The sequence below is a fragment of the Pseudochaenichthys georgianus genome, chromosome 13, assembly GCF_902827115.2.
Source record: "Pseudochaenichthys georgianus chromosome 13, fPseGeo1.2, whole genome shotgun sequence".
NCBI classification, from domain to species: domain Eukaryota; kingdom Metazoa; phylum Chordata; class Actinopteri; order Perciformes; family Channichthyidae; genus Pseudochaenichthys; species Pseudochaenichthys georgianus.
In genome coordinates, this window is record NC_047515.1 from 28381015 (window position 1) to 28405645 (window position 24631).

General features: G+C 44.0%; 1 protein-coding gene across 1 annotated transcript; it reads right to left on the reverse strand.

The window, feature by feature from the left end:
- Positions 1-1157: 1157 nt before the first annotated feature.
- On the reverse strand, positions 1158-23774 carry LOC117457115 (trafficking regulator of GLUT4 1). Its single transcript, XM_034096994.2, has 3 exons — positions 23154-23774; positions 4113-4239; positions 1158-3618 (listed from the first exon to the last, which is right to left on the reverse strand). The coding sequence occupies exons 1-3, from the start codon at positions 23550-23552 to the stop codon at positions 3611-3613; spliced, it is 534 nt and encodes a 177-aa protein (XP_033952885.1). The 5' UTR covers positions 23553-23774; the 3' UTR covers positions 1158-3610.
- Between the last annotated feature and the right edge of the window lie 857 nt (positions 23775-24631).

The following is a 24631-nucleotide window of genomic DNA, read 5'->3' on the forward strand; positions in this document are numbered from 1 at the left end:
GAGCTGGCTTTAGAAGTGAAATATCACAAATTGCGTTCTTCCCCTTTTCTTCCCAGAGATGTCTGTAACCCATGGGTTACAGACATCTGACATCTAACTGCAGTTGTAGCGGCCATGATAAATGGTATTTGTCTGCCCTGAGGCACAATGTGTGTCGACCATAGACTGTATGTCGACCCGCTGTAGGGACAGGGTTTAGAGCAAGAGCTGTACATACTGCAGAAGCCGTCTCTTCCATTCCGTCTCAAAGTGAACATTGCACATTAATATTACTCACGATATTATTAATTATTAATATTACCTGATTATTGTCATTACAATTGACTTTATGATTGGATTGTTAAGGATAAGATATTTTCATTTCACTTATAAATAATTAAAAATGGCACAGCACTGATTTTGCTTTCATGTGTGCTTCATACCTGCTTGTGTACTAATGGGCAATGATCTGATATCATCGATACCAAATGAAAACGTTGAAACATGACATTATCATTAAGAAATGTCATATTGAACATTTCCATGGCGTGTCTGTGACAGTGCTCAGAAATGAGAAATGTGTCACTTTCAGAACGTGTTTTTATTCCTTTGAGTAAAAATCATTCAGATGTCTGGAATAGCCAACTCACATTGGCTTTTGTGAGTTTATATAAATCTAACTGATTTAGTTAAATGTGCATGAGTTTTGATGTGCATTTTACCCCAACATTAACATATATTTGCTTTAAAATAAGGCTTGAATAGGGTCGTCTTCACCTGAATTAGTGCATTCTGGTTTTGTTCTTCTGTTCTCAGCTGCATATTGTTCTACTCTGACTGCAGCTGCAACATCCAGAAAATGTTTTCTACAAGCGAAATTCAAATTTCCATCACAGTTACTCATGTTCATTTAATTTAGGGAAACCTAAATTTGGAATCCGGATTAACAATAGATTAATTGTGCAGCCCTACATTCACATACCGTCTTGTTTTCTATTTCACTGTACATGTGTAGCTTTTACTTTGTCCACTCTTATATAGTATGTGTAAGGTAATTGAAATAATATTTGTACTTTTGATTTTGAATGTTTCTATCTCTCTCTGGATTATTACCTTTTTCATAATGAGCGAAGTAAAATTGTTTTAATATATATTTCAATTCAAACCGTACACTTACAGTTGGGTATTCCTTCTTACCAACGGTCGACAGCATTGTTCTGTCGGTACACTATTTATCTCCTGACTGAAACATCTCCGTAAGTATTCGATGGATGGCCATGTTCTCAAGAGGATAATAACATGGTATTTCCATTTTTTAAATACACACTTTATTATAATCAAATACATGATGTCAGACTCAGCTGAAGTGCTAATAAATACTTGTTAGTTTTCTAAAACGATAAACTAAGCTGGTGAACGTAGTTAACATTTTACTTGCAAAACATTAGCCTGTTAGCATGCTTATATTATTAATGAATACAGCCTAAGAGAGCTGCTGCGTGGCAGTATATTGTTCTTGATACTTTTTTTAAGTCACTATACAACTCCAAGAAACAACATCATCAAAAGTCAAAAAACTTGGACCATGCATGGTAACATTTATTACAGACATGCACAATGCACACCTCAGAGATGAAGACTGGCACATTCAGTACACTGGAAAAGAAACACAGTAATACATCTGAATGAAAGGAAGGTTTGAACTGTTTTACTGACAGAGCAGAGCTTATTGGCTAGACACTTGGCTGTGAGAGAGTAAACCTAGAGCAGTAAAGTACACGCGTGTTGCCATTTAGGCAACAATGTTATGTCACATGTTTTTAATTTGGTGCTTAACATGGGGAATCTTTGGATTTTGCTGCTTTAGATGCATTGTGGGATTTGTATGTCATTTCTTGAAGCCCATTTCACACAACACATTGTGCTATGTAGTGTTAATGTTTGTTCATCTTTACATTGTGGATGTTTATTTTATTACTTGGTAGAATCTCTGTCTGATACATTGAATCACTCATCAGTTGAAATCAGCTGGTGTTTCACTTGTTAGAGCCCTTAAAAACACAGTTTATACCTTTTTAAAGAAACCTTTCCCGATTTAAATTACACGCACTAAAAATTGAAGCATTAATGCTCAAAGAAGCGCTGTGGATTCATATAAAGCGACACGGTCTTACAGTGAAGTTCCCTGTGCTAGTAGCATAAGCCTGTAATGTGTCAATACAACAGTCCTGAGGAGCCACATGGGATAAATGCAGGGACTTCTTTCTGATAAAGTGACACATACAGACAATCAGTCGTGCTTGGGTTTCAAAGACAGGTTCTTTAAATGCTATTTGTTGTTACTCAGTCAAACTCTTAGGCCTGTTCATTTACAAAAAATAAATGTGTAAGCCTGTTTGGCATATAACATGCGTACATATTGCATATATATTTCCCATATAAATACATTTCATAACAATACAAGAAGCAGAAAAACATTCAGTGGCATTTAACAGTCAATGTAAGAATGGAAATTAGGAACTATAACACTATAATGTACAAAGGTAGAACAAGGCACATCTAAAATGGAGTTTAAGGGAATAAGATGAGACGGAACTGAAGCCACTTCATCAGGTTTTGTGGTGAAGATAGGGGGATGTGAAAGGAAAAGAAGGTTTTTGGGGTGTTAGGCATGCGTTTCAGTCTCTGCCAGAGCAGGGCAAGGTTCAAGATATTTTGGAGACACAAAGGGGCGAGGGGTGATACACACTCTTCAGCGGCTGGACTCACATAACGTACACAAATCATTCTTCATGTGCAAACCTGTCGGCCTCTCTGACTCCTTCAAAAGAAGACACAACTAATAACAGTCAAAACGAAGGCAGGATGTTGGTAATCTGCATTAAGGCATGCAGTTGGTCTCAACCTTGTTTTTTGTTGAACAAATTATAATAAATAACACAATTAAAAACGTGTTCCCTGACCCTTTTCACAAACCCTTGAAATTCTACTGATAAAAGGGCTGACGAAGCAGCCATCGTAACACTCCCAAGCACCACTTGGCATACAAACATTTTTATAAAATGTACATCTATTGTATATATATATATATATGTTCATATATCCAGATTTAAATATATTTGTAGCTGTATATGCTTTGAATGCAAGAGGTTCAGTAAGGAATATATGTGGATTATATGCCGTTTGAAGCCCAAACCCAGCATCAGTTTCTCAAAGGAGCACACAGTTTCTTCTTCACTCTCTCTCAAGCGTTGATCGTCCTCTTCGTTTTAGGAAGTCCATTTTTTCAAGAAACCTTTATGAGTCCTCCAGGCTGCATACAATCATCATTTTCTGTTTCCTCTGTTTTAACCTGAACATTGTTACTTCAGGTTTCTTGTTATTTTTGTCAAGCAATTGTTACTGGATTCTAATGCATGCATCTCTGGATTTTTCTCTGAATGTATTTATTTGTTAACTTGCTTTCGTTAGTTGACCATTTTTTGTGTTGCTTTCTGAGGTCGGTGATGATGTAATTACAATATGGCGTGGAGTAAGGAATTGTATTTCTTTTTCTTTTTTTTTGGAACGCCTTATCCCCTTTTGTTGCATCCGTGGTTCGACTGTCCCGGTAAATGTTTCCCCCTCAGTTTTAGCTTACTGCAAAGGAAAGAAGAAGAGAAGCGTGGCACCGTCAGAGAAAGTCTGCTCACACACATTGACAGCTGAAACCCGCCATCAAATTCATCATCTCTTTGACTGGTCAGCCCACTACAGTCGCTGCAGTGCTAAATCAATCCACACACACACACACACACGCACGCACGCACGCACGCACGCACACACGCACACACATCTCATGCTTGTGTGGTAGTGTCATATATCACGCTGTAACCGTAATGCAGTGGGTATTCTTTGTTATTGAACACTTGGCAAAAGCCCTGTGTGTATCTATTGTATCTGTGAGTAGACACGAGCACATACAAACACTTTCAGCTGATGCAAGATATACTATCATCATAAAATACATGCATACTAATGAGCATACTGAGTTATAGAGGCTTCACCAAACACTGTATGTAAAGATGAATCATTATCCCAAACATAAACTTGCTAATTTTAAAACGTCTCCTTTCTTGTCGTTGTTTCTGTACCTGAAACTGAGACGTAGACCACGATGATGACGACCCCCAGGGCGATGGAGACGATACTGAGCAGACGGGCGAGTCGGCCCAGCCTCCTGGCCCCGTCCATATCCCCCCCCTGTAGGCTGTTTCTGGACTGAGACACACAAAGCACAGGGAGGAGCATTGCATTATAAGGTTGAGCAAGGCTTAGCTATATAGGATGTGACATAATTACAATAACATTCCACATAAGGGTAGAAAGGGTTTTATGAATAAACGTAATTTCTCTCACAAATAGGCGCTGGAGAGGATTATTCCTTAAATGACTTTATTTCATGAATGTAATCAGCTAGCATACCGTAATAAATATATGGAGGAACCTTCAACCCACTTAAAAGCAATGTACTCTTAATACTTCTTACTCTTAGTAGTCTTAATAGTCGTACTACTCTCCTTGTCTAAAATACTTTTATCAGATCAAAAGAAAGCCTTCACACTGAAATGGCTGCAAAGGTTTGAAGGGTTTACAAAATAGTCTGTATGGAGAGATTGACCTGAACCTTAAAGACTTATACGAGCAAAATGTAAAATAGTGGAACAAATTGACTAAATATGAGACACCTATTACATTGCAAAAAATATACTATACTGCTAAAGCTGTGCCTTTTTTCATTCATTATGTTGTTCATTTAGGTCTGTGGACAGTTCATCGACTTTCATATTTTCCATATCCACAATGAGTTTCTATAAGTGAGCTTACATTTATTAATACAAGCGATAAGAAACAAAGAAAACCTTTATATTTCTGTCTCACAAATAAAAAGGGGAACCACTCACTTAGCTGAATCAGCATTTACCACATTAACTCCATCAGTAAAACCTCAAAGTAGCCCCGCCACCATCAGCAGGAGAAAGACCCCTCTGCAGGTCAGGAGCCGTACTCTCCTGCAGTTTTCTGAGGGTTACACTTTGAAATATTTATCAGGTGGTTTTCCGTAAACCGGCCAAGTTAATTTAAAGGGGAAATGAAACATAAGCAGTAAAGAAATGTTGACTTGTCCACTTGCTATTGAAATTGAGACATTCATTTATCGTCCAGCTGTTAACGGGGAAATTGTCTTTCAGATTGGCAGATTGGGATTGATGGAAGGATGTGACATGCAGAGCCAATTGCACGGAGTAGGTGAGCGCAGCAGAGTGAAGGGGCTGTAAATCAGCTTGATGTTATTTGTATATTGCTTTATGTATGCTGCGGATATGAAGACAGGTTGATTTATGTGTGTGTGTGTGTGTGTGTGTGTGTGTGTGTGTGTGTGTGTGTGTGTGTGTGTGTGTGTGTGTGTGTGTGTGTGTGTGTGTGTGTGTGTGTGTGTGTGTGTGTGTGTGTGTGTGTGTGTGTGATGTGAAGCATGACAGATATGAGTCCTGCATGCCGGTGTACTGCGCTCATGTGCCAAAGTCCCAAAACAACAAATCTGTCAGCGATGATGTCACTTTCTTCTCATCAACATTAGATGCTGCTTTTAATATGTGATACTGTTCGAACATATTGCTGTGCATGATGGCACAAACTAGGACCAATATAAGGCAATCACACACACCCACACAATATATGACTTTGCAATGGTTTGGTTCTAGACATTGATTTTGTTCTGAAAAACAAAAAGATTTACTTTATTTAATAATTTATTATTTGACATTATCTTGTCTTTCAAATATTTTACAAAGTCTTTACTCCTTTTATACTTGTGTTACTTTCTGAAAAGTGTGTCGTTTTAAATACAAATTTGAAGGAGACATTAGAGCCGATCTTCCCTTGGAAGGATATGACAGCACTGTTAGACAAGTTTGTTTATTATTGTCAGGATTCTCATGTTTTGTCACGTTTGTAGTTGTGTATAACTGGTTATGGGTATTTTCCTCCTGGTATATTGTCTGGTCTCTTTTCCCTGTGTTTTCATGTCTGTCGTTAGTTTCCCTGGTGTGTCTAATTTCCTGATTGTTTTCACCTGTCACTCCTTGTGTGTCTCCTGTGCTCATCAGTGTCAGCCCCGCCCCTGATTGTTCCCACCTGTGTCTAGTTACCCTGTGTTTAAATTCCCCTGTCTCCCTGTGTTCAGTGTCGGTTCGTCTTGTGATTTGGCTTGTCCTCGGTGAGTGTTCTGGTCTGTCTGTGTATATATAGCCTTGGAATAAAGGAATTATTTTTACTTTAATCTGCATTTGGGTCCTACCTGCTTCACACGCCGTAACATTACGAACCGACCAACAATATGGGCCCAGCAGATCCTTTTGAGCAGGAGTTATTAGATTTTACTTTTTCTTTGGCTACCTGCTCTGATCAATGGATAGGAGCGGTCAGGGTTCAGCAGTGAGATGCTGCTCTGGCAGAAGCAGTCCACCTTACACTGATGAATCAAAGTTTGGTGAAATTCTTACCTGCCAGGCTTTTGGATTACCTCACAATTTGTTTTCCCGATCCTGACAGACCCAGGTCTCCCAACTCCTCTTTTGACACCACACGCATTGGTGTGGTCCGTCTGGCGTCAGCCCCTGCTTCTCACCCAGTGTTTGCTACTGTCCAGTAGCCATTCGCTGGTACTCGTCTGGCCTTTGGAGGTCCACGGAGCCTCCAAAGGGCTCCTAAAGGAAGGGGTCGCAAGGCCAGGTTGGCAGCACGAGCCCAAAGGGCCAGGGTTCCAGAACCAGTTCAGCCCCCAGCAGCCATGGTTACGGACCCAGTTCTGGCCCCACAGCCATGGTTCCGTGCCCCAGTACCATCCCACATAGCCATGGTACCGTGCTCCAGTACCACCCCACACAGCCATGGTTCCGGCTCCAGTGCCGGTCCCAGCAGCCATGGTCCCCGCTCCGGAACCGGACTTTACAGCCATGTTTCCGGCTCCAGAACCGGACCTTTCAGCCAGGATTCTGGCTTCAATTCCGGCCCCAGTCCCGGTCCCAGCAGCCTTGGTTCCAGACCCAGATGTGGCCCCAGCTGCCACAGTCCCATCTCCAGTTCCCCCTCTAGTCCCTCCTCTAGTCCCTCCTCTAGTCCCTCCTCGAGTCCCCTCTCTAGTTCCCCTCTCGAGTCCCCTCTCGAGTTCCCTTCTCTAGTTCCTCCTCTAGTCTCTCCTCTAGTCCCCTCTAAAGTCCCCGCTCCAGTTCCCTCCTTTAGTCCCTCCTTTAGTCCCAACTCTAGTCCCTCCTCGAGTCCCCTCTCTAGTTCCCCTCTCGAGTCTCCTCTCGAGTTTCCTTCTCTAGTTCCTCCTCTGGTCCCTCCTCTAGTCTCTCCTGTAGTCCCTTCTCTAGTCCCTTCCCTAGTCCCTCCTCAGGTCACTTTCCTAGTCCCTTCTCTAGTCCCATCTCAAGTCCCTACTGAAGTGCCGTTGGAGGTCCCGCAGACTACTCTTCTGCCGGGGGTCCTGCCAACCCCATGTCCTGTCTCGTTGGAGGTCCCGCCGTCTGCTCTCCTGCCGGGGGTCCTGCCAATCCTGTGTTCTGTGCCGTTGGAGGCCCCGCCGACTACTCTCCTGTCGGGGGTCCTGCCGGCCCTTTGTCCTGTCCCGTTGGAGGTTCCGCTGGGGTTCCTGCCAGCTCCATGTCCTGTCCCGTTGGGGGTCCCGTCGACGACTCTTCTGCCGGGGGTCCTGCCAGCCCTAGGTCCTGTGCCGTTGGAGGTCCCGCCAACTACTCTCCTGCCGGGGGTCCTGCCAACCCTATGTCCAGTCACGTTGGGGGTCCCGCTGTCAAGTCTTCTGCCGGGGGTTCTGCCAACCCCTTGTCCTGTTCAGTTGGAGGTCCCGCCAGCACCGGTCTCGTCGGAGGTCCTGCCAACTCCTGGTCCTCTTCCGTGGGGGATCCTGCCGAAGCCTGTCCCACCGGCTCCGGTTCCTGTTCGTCCTCCGGAGCTGATTGGCCTTCGCCCCACCTTGGACTCTGCCTTTCCCCCGGGCCGTCCGCCCGAGTCCCCCACCTTGGACTATGCCTTGCCCCCAGGCCGTCCGCCCGAGTCCCCTTTCTCGGCTTCTGCCTTGCCCCCGGGCCGTCCGCCCGAGTCCCCCACCTTGGACTATGCCTTGCCCCCGGGCCGTCCGCCCGAGACCCCTTCCTGGTCCTCTGCCGTGCCCCTGGGCTGTCAGCCCAAGACCCGTCCTCCGGACCCCCTCCACCCACCCTGGTGGCCCTAGTTTTTTATTTTTACTTTAATCTGCATTTGGGTCCTACCTGCTTCACACACCGTAACAATTATGGTAAACATGGGCGCTGTCATTTTTTACAAGTCAAATTCAACCAGCCATTGCATACACTCATTAGCTCAACAAATGTGTATTAATCCATGGCTGAAAATAGTCCCAATTTAGTCAAATCAAAACTACAGTGCTCAGCTGTTTGAGGTAATAACTGAGCCCCCCTAGAGACACGGAAAATATAAAGTTTGTGGTTGACCCTCTGTTTAAAAAGAGTGTTACAGAGGGCAAGGACATCAAAAGTATGAAAGACTAAAATACAATATATGGTTTGGATCATTTATTGTGATTGGTTTACTAGGAGAAATATATACAATGACTAGATTTGGCCATTGACATTATACTAGGTGAAGAGATTACAAGAGTAATGGAGCTAGAAAACCTAAAATAATATAATAAGAACAATGCATAGCCCATCCCACCTTACCACACATATAGTGGCCCAATTCCAATCCACCCCCTACACCATACACCCTACCCCTACACACTACCCCTCCGTTTGCCACATTAAGTGCTGTTCCAAACCAACGAGTGTGGAGGGGGAGTGGGTTATCAAGCCCTCAAACAGCGAGTCTGCATCGGTGCTGACTTCACCTGCTGCCCTACCTGACCGGAGTCACGCTGTGTGGGTCCGTCAGGAAACAAGCCGTATACAAACAGTTCCTGCAAACATCCACTGATAAACTGCGATGTCAACAACCTCATGATAACCTCATATTTTTTTAACGTAGGATCGTACCTGTGTTTAGTCTAGAAAAAGGTAAATGTGTGCATTTTATTATAAAGTTGTGTATATTTACAGACTGTTGCAAAAACTAAGAAGACACAATTAAAGATGTTTGGAGTTTTATTTTAGTTATTCATTTGATTTTTTGTCAAAGAGATGCTGATTTGAAACCGTTGTTACATACAGGTACGGCATTTCCTGTTTCTGCCGGAGAGAGGGGAGGCCGTCCCAAAGCGTGCCGCTGTATTTACTGCTTCCATCTGACAGGAGGGAGTCTCGTTGAGCTGCGAGTGTCACTCCGCCACGGAGTGGGAGTGGGCAGGGTGTGATTTGGAATTGGGCCATATAGTATGACAGCTAATGGCTGAACAGAGGCATGTTTCTATCAGCACTCAGCGAGGATTACAGGTTGTACTGAGTAAAGGAACAACTTCATTGGACACTGGAGAGTAGGTGAAGCGTTGCAGGGTCTGATGAATGACGCAGAAGATGGCTTCTAGCTAAGAGGCGTTTGGTTTTTCCCACAATAAAAGGGAAGATCATTTATCTGGTCGATGCGTTCCACTTCCTGTTGTCTGTCTCTGGTTGTGTGACTAATGTCCTCCATCATGCAGAGTGAAAACACTGAAATGTTGATTACATTTGAATGGCACTGAGCGTCTTTATGACAAACATTTAAATTCTAAAAGACAACCGACCCTCCTTTTATTCCAGCACTGCCAGCATCTTTTAATCAGATGACGCGCCACGCCAGGAGGTACAAACTGTCTAGGAATGCATTTGTGAACAAATTAGGGAAGTAATGCAGTGGTCCGTCCTCTCAGTAGACTGTAACCCAGAGCAGTTTGTTCACAGTACCAGCGTGTGAGAGTCAACCTGGGTTGACAGCTTCCCTGTGTGGGGTCGCTTTAACTACTTTTTGAGTCCATGCTCCGGTAAATTGAGACTGTTCTGAGGTCAGACTCGGGGGAATACAAAGTGTCAATCATACTCTCTGTTAAACAAGAGCAAATATAGAAAGGGAAGGAACACATCTTTAAAGTTTCAATTCAAACCTCCCATGTAATTTCTCATGGAACACTTTTACTTTTGAAGCCTGATGAAAACTCTAGGAGCTGTCCGTGGAGCTGCATTTCTTTATATTTATTCTGTGCGAAGTACAGCAGAGCCTCTCTTTCCTCTCATCTATATTAAATTACACCACTAGATGTCTGCAGGGTGCTCCATAAAAGGTCTTGTATTAAATTGAATCATTTCCACCCATATCCTCCTTTTTGGAGCACAAAATGTCCTATTAGAGCTAATTCTGTATAAAGAATGACTGTATGAATGTTTGCCTCTTACATTACCCTCAAATGATGTTAGTTTCTTTAATTTAACCATTGTTTTAAAGTCATAGCAAGGACAAAACAGAGAGAGAAGTTGCACAGAATAAATCAGAATACGGTGTATGTGTCTGCAGCCGATCAGTCAGAATCGGGGTTGCCTTAGTATAGGATAAGATTACACTGCAAAAAGAGAGAGACCCCCTCATCATCCTCTCACTCCCATGAGCCTCTCTGTCTCCAGACTGTCTCGGTCTAGTTAGATCCCACAATGCACTCTGTGCAGGTGGTGCAACCCTGGGGGGCTTATTTAAAGGGGACGTGTCATGCAAAATGCACTTTTGTACGTCTTTTATACATGAATATGTGTCCCCGGTGTTCCAGGGAACTCACCAAGTGTCAGAAAACACAACCCTCTCTCTTTTCCTCCATACCCAAATCTCTAAAAAAGGGGCTGCAACGGATCTGATAAAAACTGATCCAGATTTGAACACTGTCCTGACGTCAGGACGGTGGCGCTACGGCTATTGGTCAATTCTCCACCTATCAGTGGAATGAGAGGTTGGGCCACGGCCGGCCATTGCTGCTCGAAAGCGCTGGAGACGCTGTAGTACATATGCCAGGCCTGTAAGTGGCGCTGTAGTCTGCCACAAAAGCAGCGAAGAAGACTTCCCGCACATGGTTGCCATGGTTGCCCTTCTGTTTATTCTCCTCTGTGGCTCTTTTTCTCCCTCCCAGAGGCAAGCGTTTGCGCCTTCTGCTTTAAAACAAATGAATAATGACTATATAATCATATGTAAGGGATAATGTGCAGCGACGCGGTCATTATGGGGAAAAGAACACCTTCATGCCGATCTATGAAGAATGTTGCTGCACATTATCCCGCTTATTACATGGCCACATTCTCAACAAAGTAACGACATGACTCCCAATATTAATTGAAATGCTTTTATGGATTTAGAAAATGATTTTATTGATTTAAAAAATAGTTGTATTAATTTAAATTGACATGCATCCGCTAAGAAAAATAGTCCGTTGTTACTGTTTGAACTAACGTAGCAACGGCAGGAACTGCTTCGATAGCGTTTTTGAGGAGCTTTTTGATCACAGATTTGAAAACATCGTTGCTTGCTTTAAAAGTAGAACAATTCATTATGTCAAACGTTGGAAAGTATCTAGATATCCCTGCCCTAATGCCAAAGTAACTGGCAACTCCCCTCTCCTGCAGGGGGGCGTGGTCAGTTGCAGCTCACAGAATCAGCCCCCTGCAAAAACCGGGCTGGAAAGAGCAAATAGAGCGAAATGAGGCATGGCTAAAATCTGTTTGGTATTTTGAAAACAAATATATATATTTATATACTTTATATAGGTATGGCCCTACACTATATGTTTCAAATAAAGCTATTTTAGGTCCACTTTAAATAAAGTGCTGCTGGCCAGGGAAGTACTCTTAAATAAGTACAGGATTAAAAACGTTTGTGAAAATATTAACTTTTTAGTAACCTTTATTATTTATAAGAAACATTATTCAATTGGCTTGAATTCAAATGCCTCTGGAGAAAGTGATTAGTCGTTTTTTGGCGAAAAACTATTAAATTAAAGGGGTTAATTCTAACTTCAAAAACTTAAAATGTAAATCTTAACTTAAGCCACACAAGGTAAATCAATGCACGAGTCAGTCTGGGCTCCTGCCAGTTAAATAAGAGATCCTCTCTCTCTCTCGTAGGGACACACTTCTAACTTCCAGGACTGCAGTGTGAAGCTTTCGTGCAAACACAGTCCCAGGAGCCTGTATTGATCACAGAGAAAAGCAACATCAGCACCTTTAATCAATGGAAGCTCCTTTCAGAATACACTATCCATTTAGCCTGCTTAGAGACGAAACATTAATTAAGGTAGATTACAAATATAATTTTATTTTACATCCATGACACATTGGAACATAAAATAAACAAAAAATAATTTAAAGCAAGCTCCTGTGTCAGCATCTGGGCAATAATACACCCTGCATTGTTTGATGTATGCTTCGAGGGTGATACATGTATGTGTGTGCGTGTGTGTGTGTGTGTGTGTGTGTGTGTGTGTGTGTGTGTGTGTGTGTGTGTGTGTGTGTGTGTAGCACAAGGAGCACTGGACAAAACACTTTGAGGGTAGAATTTCCCATTCAGAAAACAAATATGAGCAGGCTCACTCTCACTTTGAATCAATAAAGACATTTATCCGCTGAGGGAACCTCCCACTAACCACACACACACACACACACACACACACACACACACACACACACACACACACACACACACACACACACACACACACACACACACACACACACACACACACACACACACACACACACACACACACACACACACACACACACACACACACACACACACACACACACACACACACACACACACACACACACACACACACACACAGTTTGGTAGAGGAAGGTAGAGGCTCAGTCAGTAAGTGCTCCCTCTCTCTTGTCATTAATAATGGAGTGTCAGCAGCAGCCTGGTGGAGAGAGATAGTGTATAACCAGGAGCTGGTGTGCAGTTATGTCTGTTAGACTGGCACTTTGGCTACACATAAAATGGTTTGTTTGCATTAATCTTTTTGAAAGTGTTTTTCCCATTTTTTTTCAAAATTATTAGCCGTTTATTAAACCTAAAAGAGAGAGGAAAAGACTGTTGGTTGGTCCGGTTGAGTGTGAGAAGCACCACGGCCTCCAGGGGCCGCTAAGCAGGGCTTTTAGACTCCGCCTTGTTACACTTGAATCTCCATTACATTTGCAAACCACTCAATGCGGTCAGATGATAAATCTGCCAGACCCGTGATGGCACCGCTCTCATTCTTAGAGCTATAAAATGCATTTTCTATTTGCTGCTGCAGCTCATACATTTGAATTGTATTTATATATTGGTCAGCTTGCGAAACACAATTCAAATGAGGCAGCTAAGCTAAGTGTTAGCAGTCCTAAAACACAGGTCCATAATGGTGCATGCCTTATTCCATTTAGCACAAATGACACTGTTTAAATAGATAACCAGGGGTCAAATTGCACAATTTAGTATTATGTTCTGTATTGTTATCAGGATTAACAAAGCATGTTGCTATGCCATTAGTGATGTTATAGTCAGAACAAAATGAGATGATCATAATTCAGTAGATCTACAGTGCTGGCTGTGCTGTGCAGTGAGGCGGGAACACATTGGTAACCTAATATATATCAGATTGATACAGGAAAAGGAAACTGAAATTACGAGATGGTTTGTCCGGACCATCAGAGTACAGTTACATTACATCCATGTTTGTACTAAACACAAAGTACACATACCGCTGTCATTAGTGTGTCATTAGTATATCATTAGTTTTGCTTGTCTTAAATTAAACACTAAAGAATTGGATAAACGTTTTGATGGCGCTACACAAAAGTCAAAGTATCCTCAGAGACATTCACCCGAAGTGTGTGAATCAAATGTAATGGTAAAATCTTATTTGACTGACAACCAGTAGCATTCAAAAGGGCATGTAGGATTGATATGCACCTAATAAATGTCCATCCATCCATCCATCTTCTCCCGCTTATCCGTGGTCGGGTCGCGGGGGTAGCAGTTCCAGCAGAGAGCCCCAAACTTTCTTTTCCCTGGCGACATCAACCAGCTCTGACTGGGGGATCCCAAGGCGCTCCCAGGCCAGCGAAGAGATATAATCCCTCCACCTGGTCCTAGGTCTACCCCTTGGTCTCTTCCCAGCTGGACGTGCCTGGAACACCTCCCTAGGGAGGCGCCCAGGTGGCATCCTAACTAGGTGCCCGAACCACCTCAACTGGCTTCTTTCGACACGAAGGAGGAGCGGCTCAACTCCGAGTCCCTCCCTGATGACCGAACTTCTCACCTTATCTCTAAGGGAGACACCAGCCACCCGGCGGAGGAAACCCATCTCGGCCGCTTGCATCCGCGATCTCGTTCTTTCGGTCAGGACCCATCCTTCATGACCATAGGTGAGGGTAGGAACGAAAATGGCCCGGTAGACAGAGAGCTTTGCGTTCTGGCTCAGCTCCCTTTTCGTCACAACGGTGCGGTAAAGCGACTGCAATACCGCTCCCGCTGCTCCGATTCTCCGGCCCATCTCACGCTCCATTGTTCCCTCACTCGAGAACAAGACCCCGAGATACTTGAACTCCTTCACTTGGGGTAAGGACTCATTCCCTACTTGGAGTGGACAGTCCATCGGTTTCCTGCTGAGAACCATGGCCTCAGATTTGGAGGTGCTGATCCTCATCCCAGCCGCTTCACACTCGGTTGCGAACCGATCCAGTGAGTGCTGAAGGTCGCAGACCGATGAAGCCATCAGAACCACATCATCTGCAAAAAGCAGTGGTGCAATCCTTAGTCCACCGAACTGCAGACCCCCCCCCCCACGACTACGCCTCGAAATCCGATCCATATATATTACAAACAGGATTGGTGACAAAGCGCAGCCCTGGCGGAGGCCAACCCTCACCGGAAATGGGTCCGACTTACTGCCGAGGACCCGGACACAGCTCTCGCTTTGGGAGTACAGAGATTGGATGGCCCTGAGTAGAGACCCCCTCACCCCATACTCCCGCAGCACCTCCCACAGTAACTCCCTGGGAACCCGGTCATACGCCTTCTCCAAGTCTACAAAACACATGTAGACCGGATAAGCGTACTCCCAGGCCCCCTCCAGGATCCTTGCGAGAGTAAAAAGCTGATCCGTCGTTCCACGACCAGGACGGAATCCGCATTGTTCCTCCTCAATCTGAGGTTCGACAATCGGCCTGACCCTCCTTTCAAGTACCTTGGAGTAAACTTTCCCGGGGAGGCTGAGTAGTGTGATGCCTCTGTAATTGGCACACACCCTCTGATCCCCCTTTTTGAAAAGGGGGACCACCACCCCGGTCTGCCACTCCTTCGGTACTGTTTCCGACTTCCACGCAACGTTGATGAGACGTGTCAACCATGACAGTCCCTCAACACCCAGAGCCTTCAGCATTTCCGGGCGGATCTCATCCACCCCCGGGGCTTTGCCACTGTGGAGTTGTTTGACGACCTCAGTGACCTCCCCCCGGGAGATTGGTGTTGATCCCCCGTCATACTCCAGCTCTGCCTCTAACATAGAGGGCGGAGTTGTCGGGTTCAGGAGTTCCTCAAAGTGTTCCTTCCAACGTCCCAACACTCCATCAGTTGAGGTCAACAACGTCCCATCCTTACTGTACACAGCTTGGATGGTTCCCTGCTTCCCCCTCCTGAGGTGTCGGACAGTTTTCCAGAACAACTTTGGTGCCGCCCGAAAGTCCTTCTCCATGTCTTCTCCAAACTTCTCCCACACCCGCTGCTTTGCCTCGGCCACGGATGAGGCTGCTGCCCTTCGGGCCTGTCGGTACCTTACTACTGCCTCGGGAGTCCCCCGGGATAACAAATCCCTGAAGGCCTCCTTCTTCAGTCGGACGGCTTCCCTGACCACCGGTGTCCACCAGGAGGTTCGAGGGTTACCGCCCCTTGAGGCACCTAGGACCTTGAGACCACAGCTCCCCGCCGCGGCTTCGGCAATAGAGGCTTTGAACACCGACCACTCTGGTTCTATGTCCCCAACCTCCACAGGAATGCCCGAAAAGCTCCGCCGGAGGTGTGAGTTGAAGGCCTCCTGAACTTGGGCCTCCTCCAGACGTTCCCAGTTCACCCGAACTACACGTTTGGGCTTACCAGGTCTATCCAGAGGCTTCCCCCGCCACTCGACCCAACTCACCACCAGATGGTGATCAGTTGACAACTCCGCCCCTCTCTTTACCCGAGTGTCCAAAACATACGGCCTCAGGTCCGATGATACGATAACGAAATCGATCATGGACCTTCTGCCTAGGGTGCTCTGGTACCACGTACACTTATGAGCATCCTTATGTTCGAACATGGTGTTTGTTATGGCCAATCCATGACTAGCACAGAAGTCCAGTAACAAACCACCACTCCGGTTCAGATCAGGGGGGCCGTTCCTCCCAATCACGCCCCTCCAAGTGTCTCCATCATTGCCCACATGTGCGTTGAAGTCTCCCAGCAAGACTAAGGAGTCCCCTTCAGGAGCCCCATACAGGACTCTTTCCAGGGTCTCCAAGAAGGCCGAATACTCTGAACTGCTGTTGGGTGCATAAGCACACACAACAGTCAGAGTTTTCCCCCCCATAACCCGCAGGCGTAGGGAGGCGACCCTCTCGTCCACTGGGGTAAACTCCAACAACGAAGCACCTAACCGGGGACTTGTGAGTATCCCCACACCCGCCCGGCGCCTCACACCCTGAGCAACTCCGGAGAAGAATAGAGTCCAACCCCTATCCAGAAGTAAGGTTCCAGAGCCGACGCTGTGCGTAGAGGTGAGCCCAACCAGATCCAACTGGTACCGCTCCACCTCCCGCACAAGCTCCGGCTCCTTCCCCCCCAGAGAGGTGACGTTCCACGTCCCCAAAGCCAGCTTCTGCTGCCCGGGTCTGGTCCGTCGAGACCCTCCGCTTTCACTGCCACCCTTCTGGCAGCGCACCCGACCCCATCGATGTTTCCCGTAGGTGGTGGGCCCGCGGGACGGAGAAGCGGAGGTGTTGCCCACGTTGCCTTTTCGGGCTGGGCCCGGCCGGGCTCCGTGGCAAGCCCGGCCACCAGACGCTCGCCGACGAGTCCTCCTTCTGGGCCTGGCTCCAGAAGGGGACCCCGGGCTTCCTCCGGGCCGGGTATCCTCACTTCTTGTTCTTGTTTCTTTCATGAGGTCTTTTGACCTAATAAATGTAACATGGAAAAATATGTTTCATATAAATTATAAAAGAATAGTTAAACAGTACAATGAGTTGAAGTTGTACCCATAAGCTTTGGGTATACAACTTTACTTTTTTATGCGATAAATTACATTGATAACAATGCTAACGAAATGAAAGAAATGAGAGAATATGATGAACAGAAGGATGTGTACTACCATATCCTCTGCAACTCAGAGTGCCCCAAGATGGATGGCGCACAAATGCCATCACTTGTAGCCATAACATGACGCAGTTAGCTTTCAATACATCCTTTTTTATCCACTTTGGAATGACGAAATCATTATGTGCCCAGATTTAACTTTGGGTTTCTCTCTTCAAAGCCTCTGATAGGCTTTATACAACTGCCAACAACAGGATAAAGGGCTCTATATCTGCAGTATTATATTGCTAATAAGAAGTCATTTACCTATGTGTGTGTGTACTCACTCACTCACTCACACACACACACACACACACACACACACACACACACACACACACACACACACACACACACACACACACACACACACACACACACACACACACACACACACACACACACACACACACACACACACACACACACACACACACACACACACACACACACACACACACACACACACACACACACACACACACACACACACACACAGTCATCCATCCAGTGCAGCATTGAGAGTTCATATTTCACAGGCAAATCTGCCGAGCGTGCAATAAGGCTCCTGCAGCTTGCTCCTTCCCATTACTGGGATAGGCCGGTCTGAGTAGTGAAAACCTATTACCGCTGCCTCTCCAATCCCCATAATTGACTGCACATCTTCCGTGTTTTCCAGCCACAAACCCTCCTCCACCAGAGCATCTGTCAGAGATCTGTGGTGGCAGCCAGCTGGAGGTTGGCTTTTAGGCGCGACTGCTGCTGGAAATGGTGGTGGACGATGATGGATGGAGCTTTTGGCAGTCCTGTTGTTGGCAATGCACCATCTGCCAGTATTGAAATATGCTGAGTCCGTTTACAAGGCGAAATGAGACCTCAACAGATTTTACTTTAATTACAGTTTTAAAAATGTGGGCCTTTTACAAGATGAAAACGCTGATATTGTCTTATTGTTCTCAGTTATCACTTCTACAATAAATGTTTTGCTCCACCATTAAAATGTAATTTGGCAGTGCATGTTAAAATTGCATTCATTGATTTTCTTTGGCCACTTAGGGACAGCGCGCCAGTTTGAAACACAACACGAACAAATGATCGCCATATTAAGTTGCCATGGCGAACATCTTAGCAAACAATTCCCTATTTTCACACACTTATAGTAGCAATATTTGCGATGATTTCAGACCCTGTTTTTGTCCCCTTAATGACTGTTAGTCCAATAATCTCACTGTTTTTACTAACGTCTGAGGAAAACACTTTGATCTTCAGCTGTTACTGTAAATGCTCCATATATTCTTCAGAAAGTAGCTTTTGTTGGTAGGTGAACATTGGATTTAAAAGAGCATTTTTGCTAAAATGTGCGGTCTGCTGCTGAAAGCAGGGTGGATGACGGTGAAGGTGGGAATTTAGGAAATTATCCAAGATAGACTAAAAGGCTTTTTAGAGCTGTCGGGAATCTGATGTCAGAGTTGGTTGATAATTATTGGTCGGTTATCACTACAAATGAGCCTTTTTTGTATTTCACATTGCCATTTCATTGGTTATAATTATATAAAATATTGATTTGTGTAGGCTTAAGGTTATATTTAGGTTTGCATGCTGTCCTCTGACAACTTCAACAAGATAAGGTTTTAAATTAAAACATCCATTGATCTGGTTATCCCAGTTCAATGGATGGCAGCGTAGAAAGAAAAATATATTGATTATTTTTTTCTTTCTCTTCTGTTTACAATCTCCTGATGTCTGTGCAGTTTCCTCATCTCCCCATTTTAATCCCATTTTAACAGCAGTTGAGCAGTTTCCTTTTTTCTCTCTTCAACTTTCCAGAAGTATCCATTTCACGTGTGAGAGGATATTAGCACTTAGTCGTGAGCTTTCAGTCTAGGTCTTCATCGTGCAGTGTGGTATCAACCACATTACTTTTTGATTCATTGGTTCGTAGTGCCTGTTGTAAAACCTCTGCTTTCCTGCTCTGACTCACTTGCACTTACTGTATCTTACATATCTGTGGTATCTGATTAGATGCTTTCCTAATCCAGTGATAGGAACTACTTTATAGGCATTTGCTGTATCTCTCACACCCATATGCCCTTGTAGGTAAAAATGTTTTGGTCTCCTTTTGAGGCATGTATCCCCTTTCCATACCCTCAGGAAAGAGAGATGATGTTCATTGGTGCCACAGAGCTGGCTAACTGCTGCAATCTGCCCTCTGCAGAGAAATTAAATAGACTTCTCTCGCCTTCTATCGAGTTAGTGGCCAGCTCCAGTTTCTCCCTCCTTCACTTTCCTTTCTTTTGCCCTCTGTCAAAGCCTTGCTCTCTATCTCCATCTCTCTCTCACACACTCTCCATGCCATTAGCAAGCGGCTGACTTGTGAATGTCAGTGGGATCATGGTGATGGCTTGGGGAAGTACAGACTGTCTAGTGGATACAGCCTGATATTCCCTTTGGTGTGTGGCGCATAGGAATGATATTACAGAACTAATGGGTCTACTGTCTTTGCCTTGTTTCTCTGTGGATCTGAGTGCTGGCTGCGGTACAGCGTCAGAAGTGAAGTACGCTGGAAACACAAATTGCTGTGCCAATAGAAACTAATCTGCCATCAGCCAACATGAGTTAAAATCCTGACACAACAGAGTAACATTTGATACCATCAATAAAACTACTGGTGAAACCCTGCATGACACACGCCATGCTGTGTAAAATATATTGTTTATCTGTACTGCTCAGTTACAGTAATCTTTATATTGTTTCCTGGCTCAAACACACAAGATGGAAGAGTATTTAAAATAAAGTTGTCCAATGTTGTCAACATTTTACTTAAAGGTATGTATTTGTTTATGATTAAGGGGGATCCATTGGCAGGGAATATAGTAACATGTTTCCACAGTAGCCAAGAACAGAAAAACCAAACATCGTATACGGACAGGGCCGTTAATATTTTTACGTTGATGTGAAATCTTGCAATTGGTAGCATGAATGATTTAAAAAAGCAATACAAGGCCACCTAGGTTCTACAAAACCAGAAGGGTGGACTCTGGACTCATCCCTTTAAGAAAGATGATGTTATTATAATCAGGATAATGTTCTTAAAAAAACTGAATGCACAATTAAACTCCTCATTGTGCTTTTTGTTGCCCTCAAATTTCATCAATAGATGTCTCATGATGACAACAATCAAGATTTGGGAAACTGGCTAACATATGTAACACTTCCTCTGTGGGCCACTCTCCCTTCATTAGCTGCATTGATGGAGAGACACCATGAACTGGTTCTAATATTCTGTCTAAAACTAAAATGGAAAGTTAAACAAAGCGCTCCTGCCTTAATGTTTTCGAGAAACTCAATCAATTTCCCCAGAATTTGGAAAGTAAAGTATTGCATAAAGACTGTAAATGTAGAAGGATAAGAGTTTCAACCTTAAAATGTTTTGAAAATAAAACCCAACTCTAACCATTAGCAATAGATTCCCATTTTGGTGTAAATTATTTGTTCAGGTGAAATAATACTAGGTGCTTCAATAGATTTTACAATACAGGAAACATTGTGTAAAACTTTGTGGGAACAAACATTCAGTTTAAAATTAAGTAAACAATTCAAACACAAACACACCAGACGTCTAATAAAGACAAACAGCTTTTGGGTGATGCAGCAGGGGATTTTACCCTGATGTACAGTTCCAGGGCCGAGTAGATGAGCACCTGATGCCAGGATTTCATGGTGTCAGTCAGTTTAAGACCTTTTACTGAAGATTAAGGAAATAACAAATTGAAAGGTGGGAGATTACTGACCTGCCAGTCCCAGGGAGATTCTTGCTGTGTCACGCTATCTGAGTGTCTGTGTAACGATCCTTAGGAATTTCATCGGTTTGTGTACTGCTCTTTTGTGTGCAGTAAACTAACACATTCAGTGCAATGTTATAATAAATGATTGATCTTCTCATTTTAAGTTATGTCTGTAATCAAAATAAATATTGAGCAGTTATTATCCAATCAAACCTTCACATTTTGTATTGTCAGTTGTCACATGCCTTTAACAGCTTTTGTAGGAGCTTACTCTAGCAGGATGTTTCATTGCATCAAGCATTATTGGAAGATAAAGTGTCACCTTTTATTAATGTGTATTTACCGCTGCTGCCATATCACTGGTATATTGATGCATAAGCGATGAGTTTTTATTGATGTGTGAAAAGTGAAGCCAGGGTCACCATCATTGAGGTATAGCCATTCTTCATTCCGTTGCACCTGCGCTGTAGTCTTGTCACGTCACACTTGACCTTCACACTGTGTTTGCACTTTTACACATCAAAAATCAACTAAGCCTAGCTGTATCTCCCTCTGGTGACTGGGGCATTCCCTGACTATTTAATTGGCTGATTGAAATAAACTACACTCTCTCACAGCCTTCAACAACAAGTCCACCATTTTAACTGCAGACCTCTCACCACTGCAGAGGGTGACCACAGAGAGGTGCCAGCTTTCAGGTTCAACAGTGGAGTTCCCTCTACATAGATTTTAAAACTCAATTACATGTGCAATGTGAATTTGAAGAAGACAAGCAGTCCATAGGCGGTTTTTAAAAGTGTTTGTTGAAGACCCACTGAGGACTGTGTCCCCTGAATATTGCAGCATATCAAGCATATAGTGACTGCCCTGTGTCGCTTCAGTGTCTAGATGCAACGTGTATCAGCATTTTCTGCATCCTGAAACTTTCAGGGAGAAGATGAATCAAGTGTCAGCGCCTCTAAACCAGAACAAGCAGCAAACACTGGAAAGGTGATGACGCACTGAGATCTAGGTATAGTGTGTGTGTGTGTGTGTGTGTGTGTGTGTGTGTGTGTGTGTGTGTGTGTGTGTGTGTGTGTGTGTGTGTGTGTGTGTGTGTGTGTGTGTGTGTGTGTCTCGTCAACCATGACATTAAGAGTTTGTAAGGGACCTCTCAATGAAAAATGCCAATCCTGGAGAAATTGTATTATATTCAGATACGTCAATGCGCTGAATAGATCTGTTCTGCAGATTTAGTTTCTGTGGAATTGCTTGGAAATAATTATAATTGTATTACTTTTTAATTTTGTAATAAACGTGACCCTCAAGTGATAACAATTACATGTTTACACTTAAACCCTGACCTGTCGCAGGCCACTGTGGATTGGAATCATGAAAATGAATCACTTACCATTTCATATTAATTTGTCGTGATTTATCCAACAGCTTGTCATTCCCCTATTTTCTTTCCCAATATTTCCTGCCCCTCAAATGCTCAAAACATGACAGAAAAGGTTAATTGATATATTTCTTGATCTGCTGGTATAATCTGAAAGGAATATTCCCTGTCAAAGACCATTATCTCCCTGAATATTAGAGAGATATTACCTTCGTCCAAAATATCATTGTCACTTTCCTAACAAGTCCAGAATTAAATGTAGACAAAATAGCAGCTTTGGAAATCATAAGACAATCAATAGATAACTGATATCTGTAAAATATAGACTACCTGTTTTGGAACAGACCCTGTTTCTCATGTCAGACAGTACACCAGATTATTTTTAGAATCAACAATATGTTCACATTTGGAGCCACATTTGGTCCACCAGAAATGACATGAATAGGCCCTGAACTTTGTGAAAATACATGTTTTTTTTATTGTTACAAAGAAGCTCTCTTATTTATGTTCTAAATAAACTGAAATATTGATGTTAATATTCCACACATTAATCTTTGCTGCTCCACTTTGCTGTTGTATACTTTCTGTTGTAGATTCCTTCAGAGACAGTTTAGTAATGTGATACTCACCATGATGGAGTAGACCAGTGCCACGATGCTGACGGGCCACACGGGGCAGAAGCAGGACAAGATAACGAGGATGAGGTAATCCTTGGGCTTCGGGGTCTCCTGCACGGTCGCGTTCCCGGTGGAGGAGCGGCTCAGGCTGGCCTTGGAGGGGGAGAGGGGGGCGGCGGCACCCAGCTGCCCGGCGGAGCCTGACCTCACGGACACACTGTGGCCGTTCTGGTCGGCCTCCTGGCCCTTGTCAGTGTCCATGTTGACGGTGAAGGAGGTGGACATCTTCATCCCATGTCCCGCTGGCTCGGTGGTCAGCGCGAGGAGTTTCTCAGTCTCGTGGGGATGTTCAGGCTGCGTGCCTCCTCCCAAGTTGGACTTCAGGAAGTCGGTGTCCGTGTTGATGGCCATGTTCAAAAGTCAATTGTATCAATTAAGATCAGAAAAAAGGGAATTGAGTTTAAAAGTGGTTTAATTAGTTACAAGTTGGGATGCACCTACATGCCATTACAGCTGAAGCAATATTTAATTTGAGTGAGGTTAAACAAGCTGAGGTATGCTGGGTGGATGCAAATTAGATAATTTGAAAGGTGCTTTAAAAAGTAGATCAACCCGGCTAAAAGAAAGTAATAAAATCAGAAAGGAGATGTGGGATTCCTGCAGATATCATTCTTCCTCTTGAATCACTTTCCGTCACCTTCCTTCACATCCACTGTGTGGCTCATTTCCGAAGGGCCTCAGATCAGAAAAACTCCCGTCTTCTTATACATCCAAGGAAAAACAGTTCAGACAGATGAGTTTTCCGCCTTGATCCAGTCCCAGTACTTTCCTTTAAGTCTGTTATTTGAAAAGTAGAAACACGCCTCTCTTTCCTTTTCTTTACGCAGAAGGATGGGGGTGAAGGGTCTCTTTCAAAGCCACTTTATTATCCTCTCCTCCTCTGTCTCAACGACGCAGCAGCAGCGACTGTACTCAATTTGGGACCATGTCAAGTCACCCATACTGAAACACATAACTTCCGGCGACGAAACACAAAATAAAACACCAGCCATGAATATACAGTAAACAAAAAAATAATTAACACATATCGACTCATATATTTTTGGAAGTAAAACAATGCAAAAAGGAAATAACGAGTTAACAACGTCATCGAGGATTGCAACGTTATCTCACTTACCACGTGTTAAAAGCAACTGCACAACACCGGCCAGCACCCTAAAGTGGCCAAAATCAAACACACCCACAGGTGCACGCTGTTCTTCAAAACATGCTAGGTGCGGTGCTTATGCTAATGTCGGATCCTTGCAGAGAAATTTGACTTCCATCTTCAGTGAGGTGTGTGGAACTTTGTGCTGCTGTGATCAGCTCAACAAGTTTGAAAACTGTGGACTACTAAACGAGCAGCGAAGTTGAACCTGCAGCAGATTGAGCAGATTGACTTCCCCTACATAAGACTATGGTGAGTACAACAAACAAACTTACTCGTGTGT

Coding starts and splice junctions, on each gene's coding strand:
- LOC117457115 (XM_034096994.2), bottom strand. CDS start 23,552: ATGGCCATCAACACGGACACCGACTTCCTGAAGTCCAACTTGGGAGGA. Junction 4,240..23,153: donor CACTGGTCTACTCCATCATG/GTGAGTATCACA, acceptor TGTGTGTCTCAG/TCCAGAAACAGCCTACAGGG.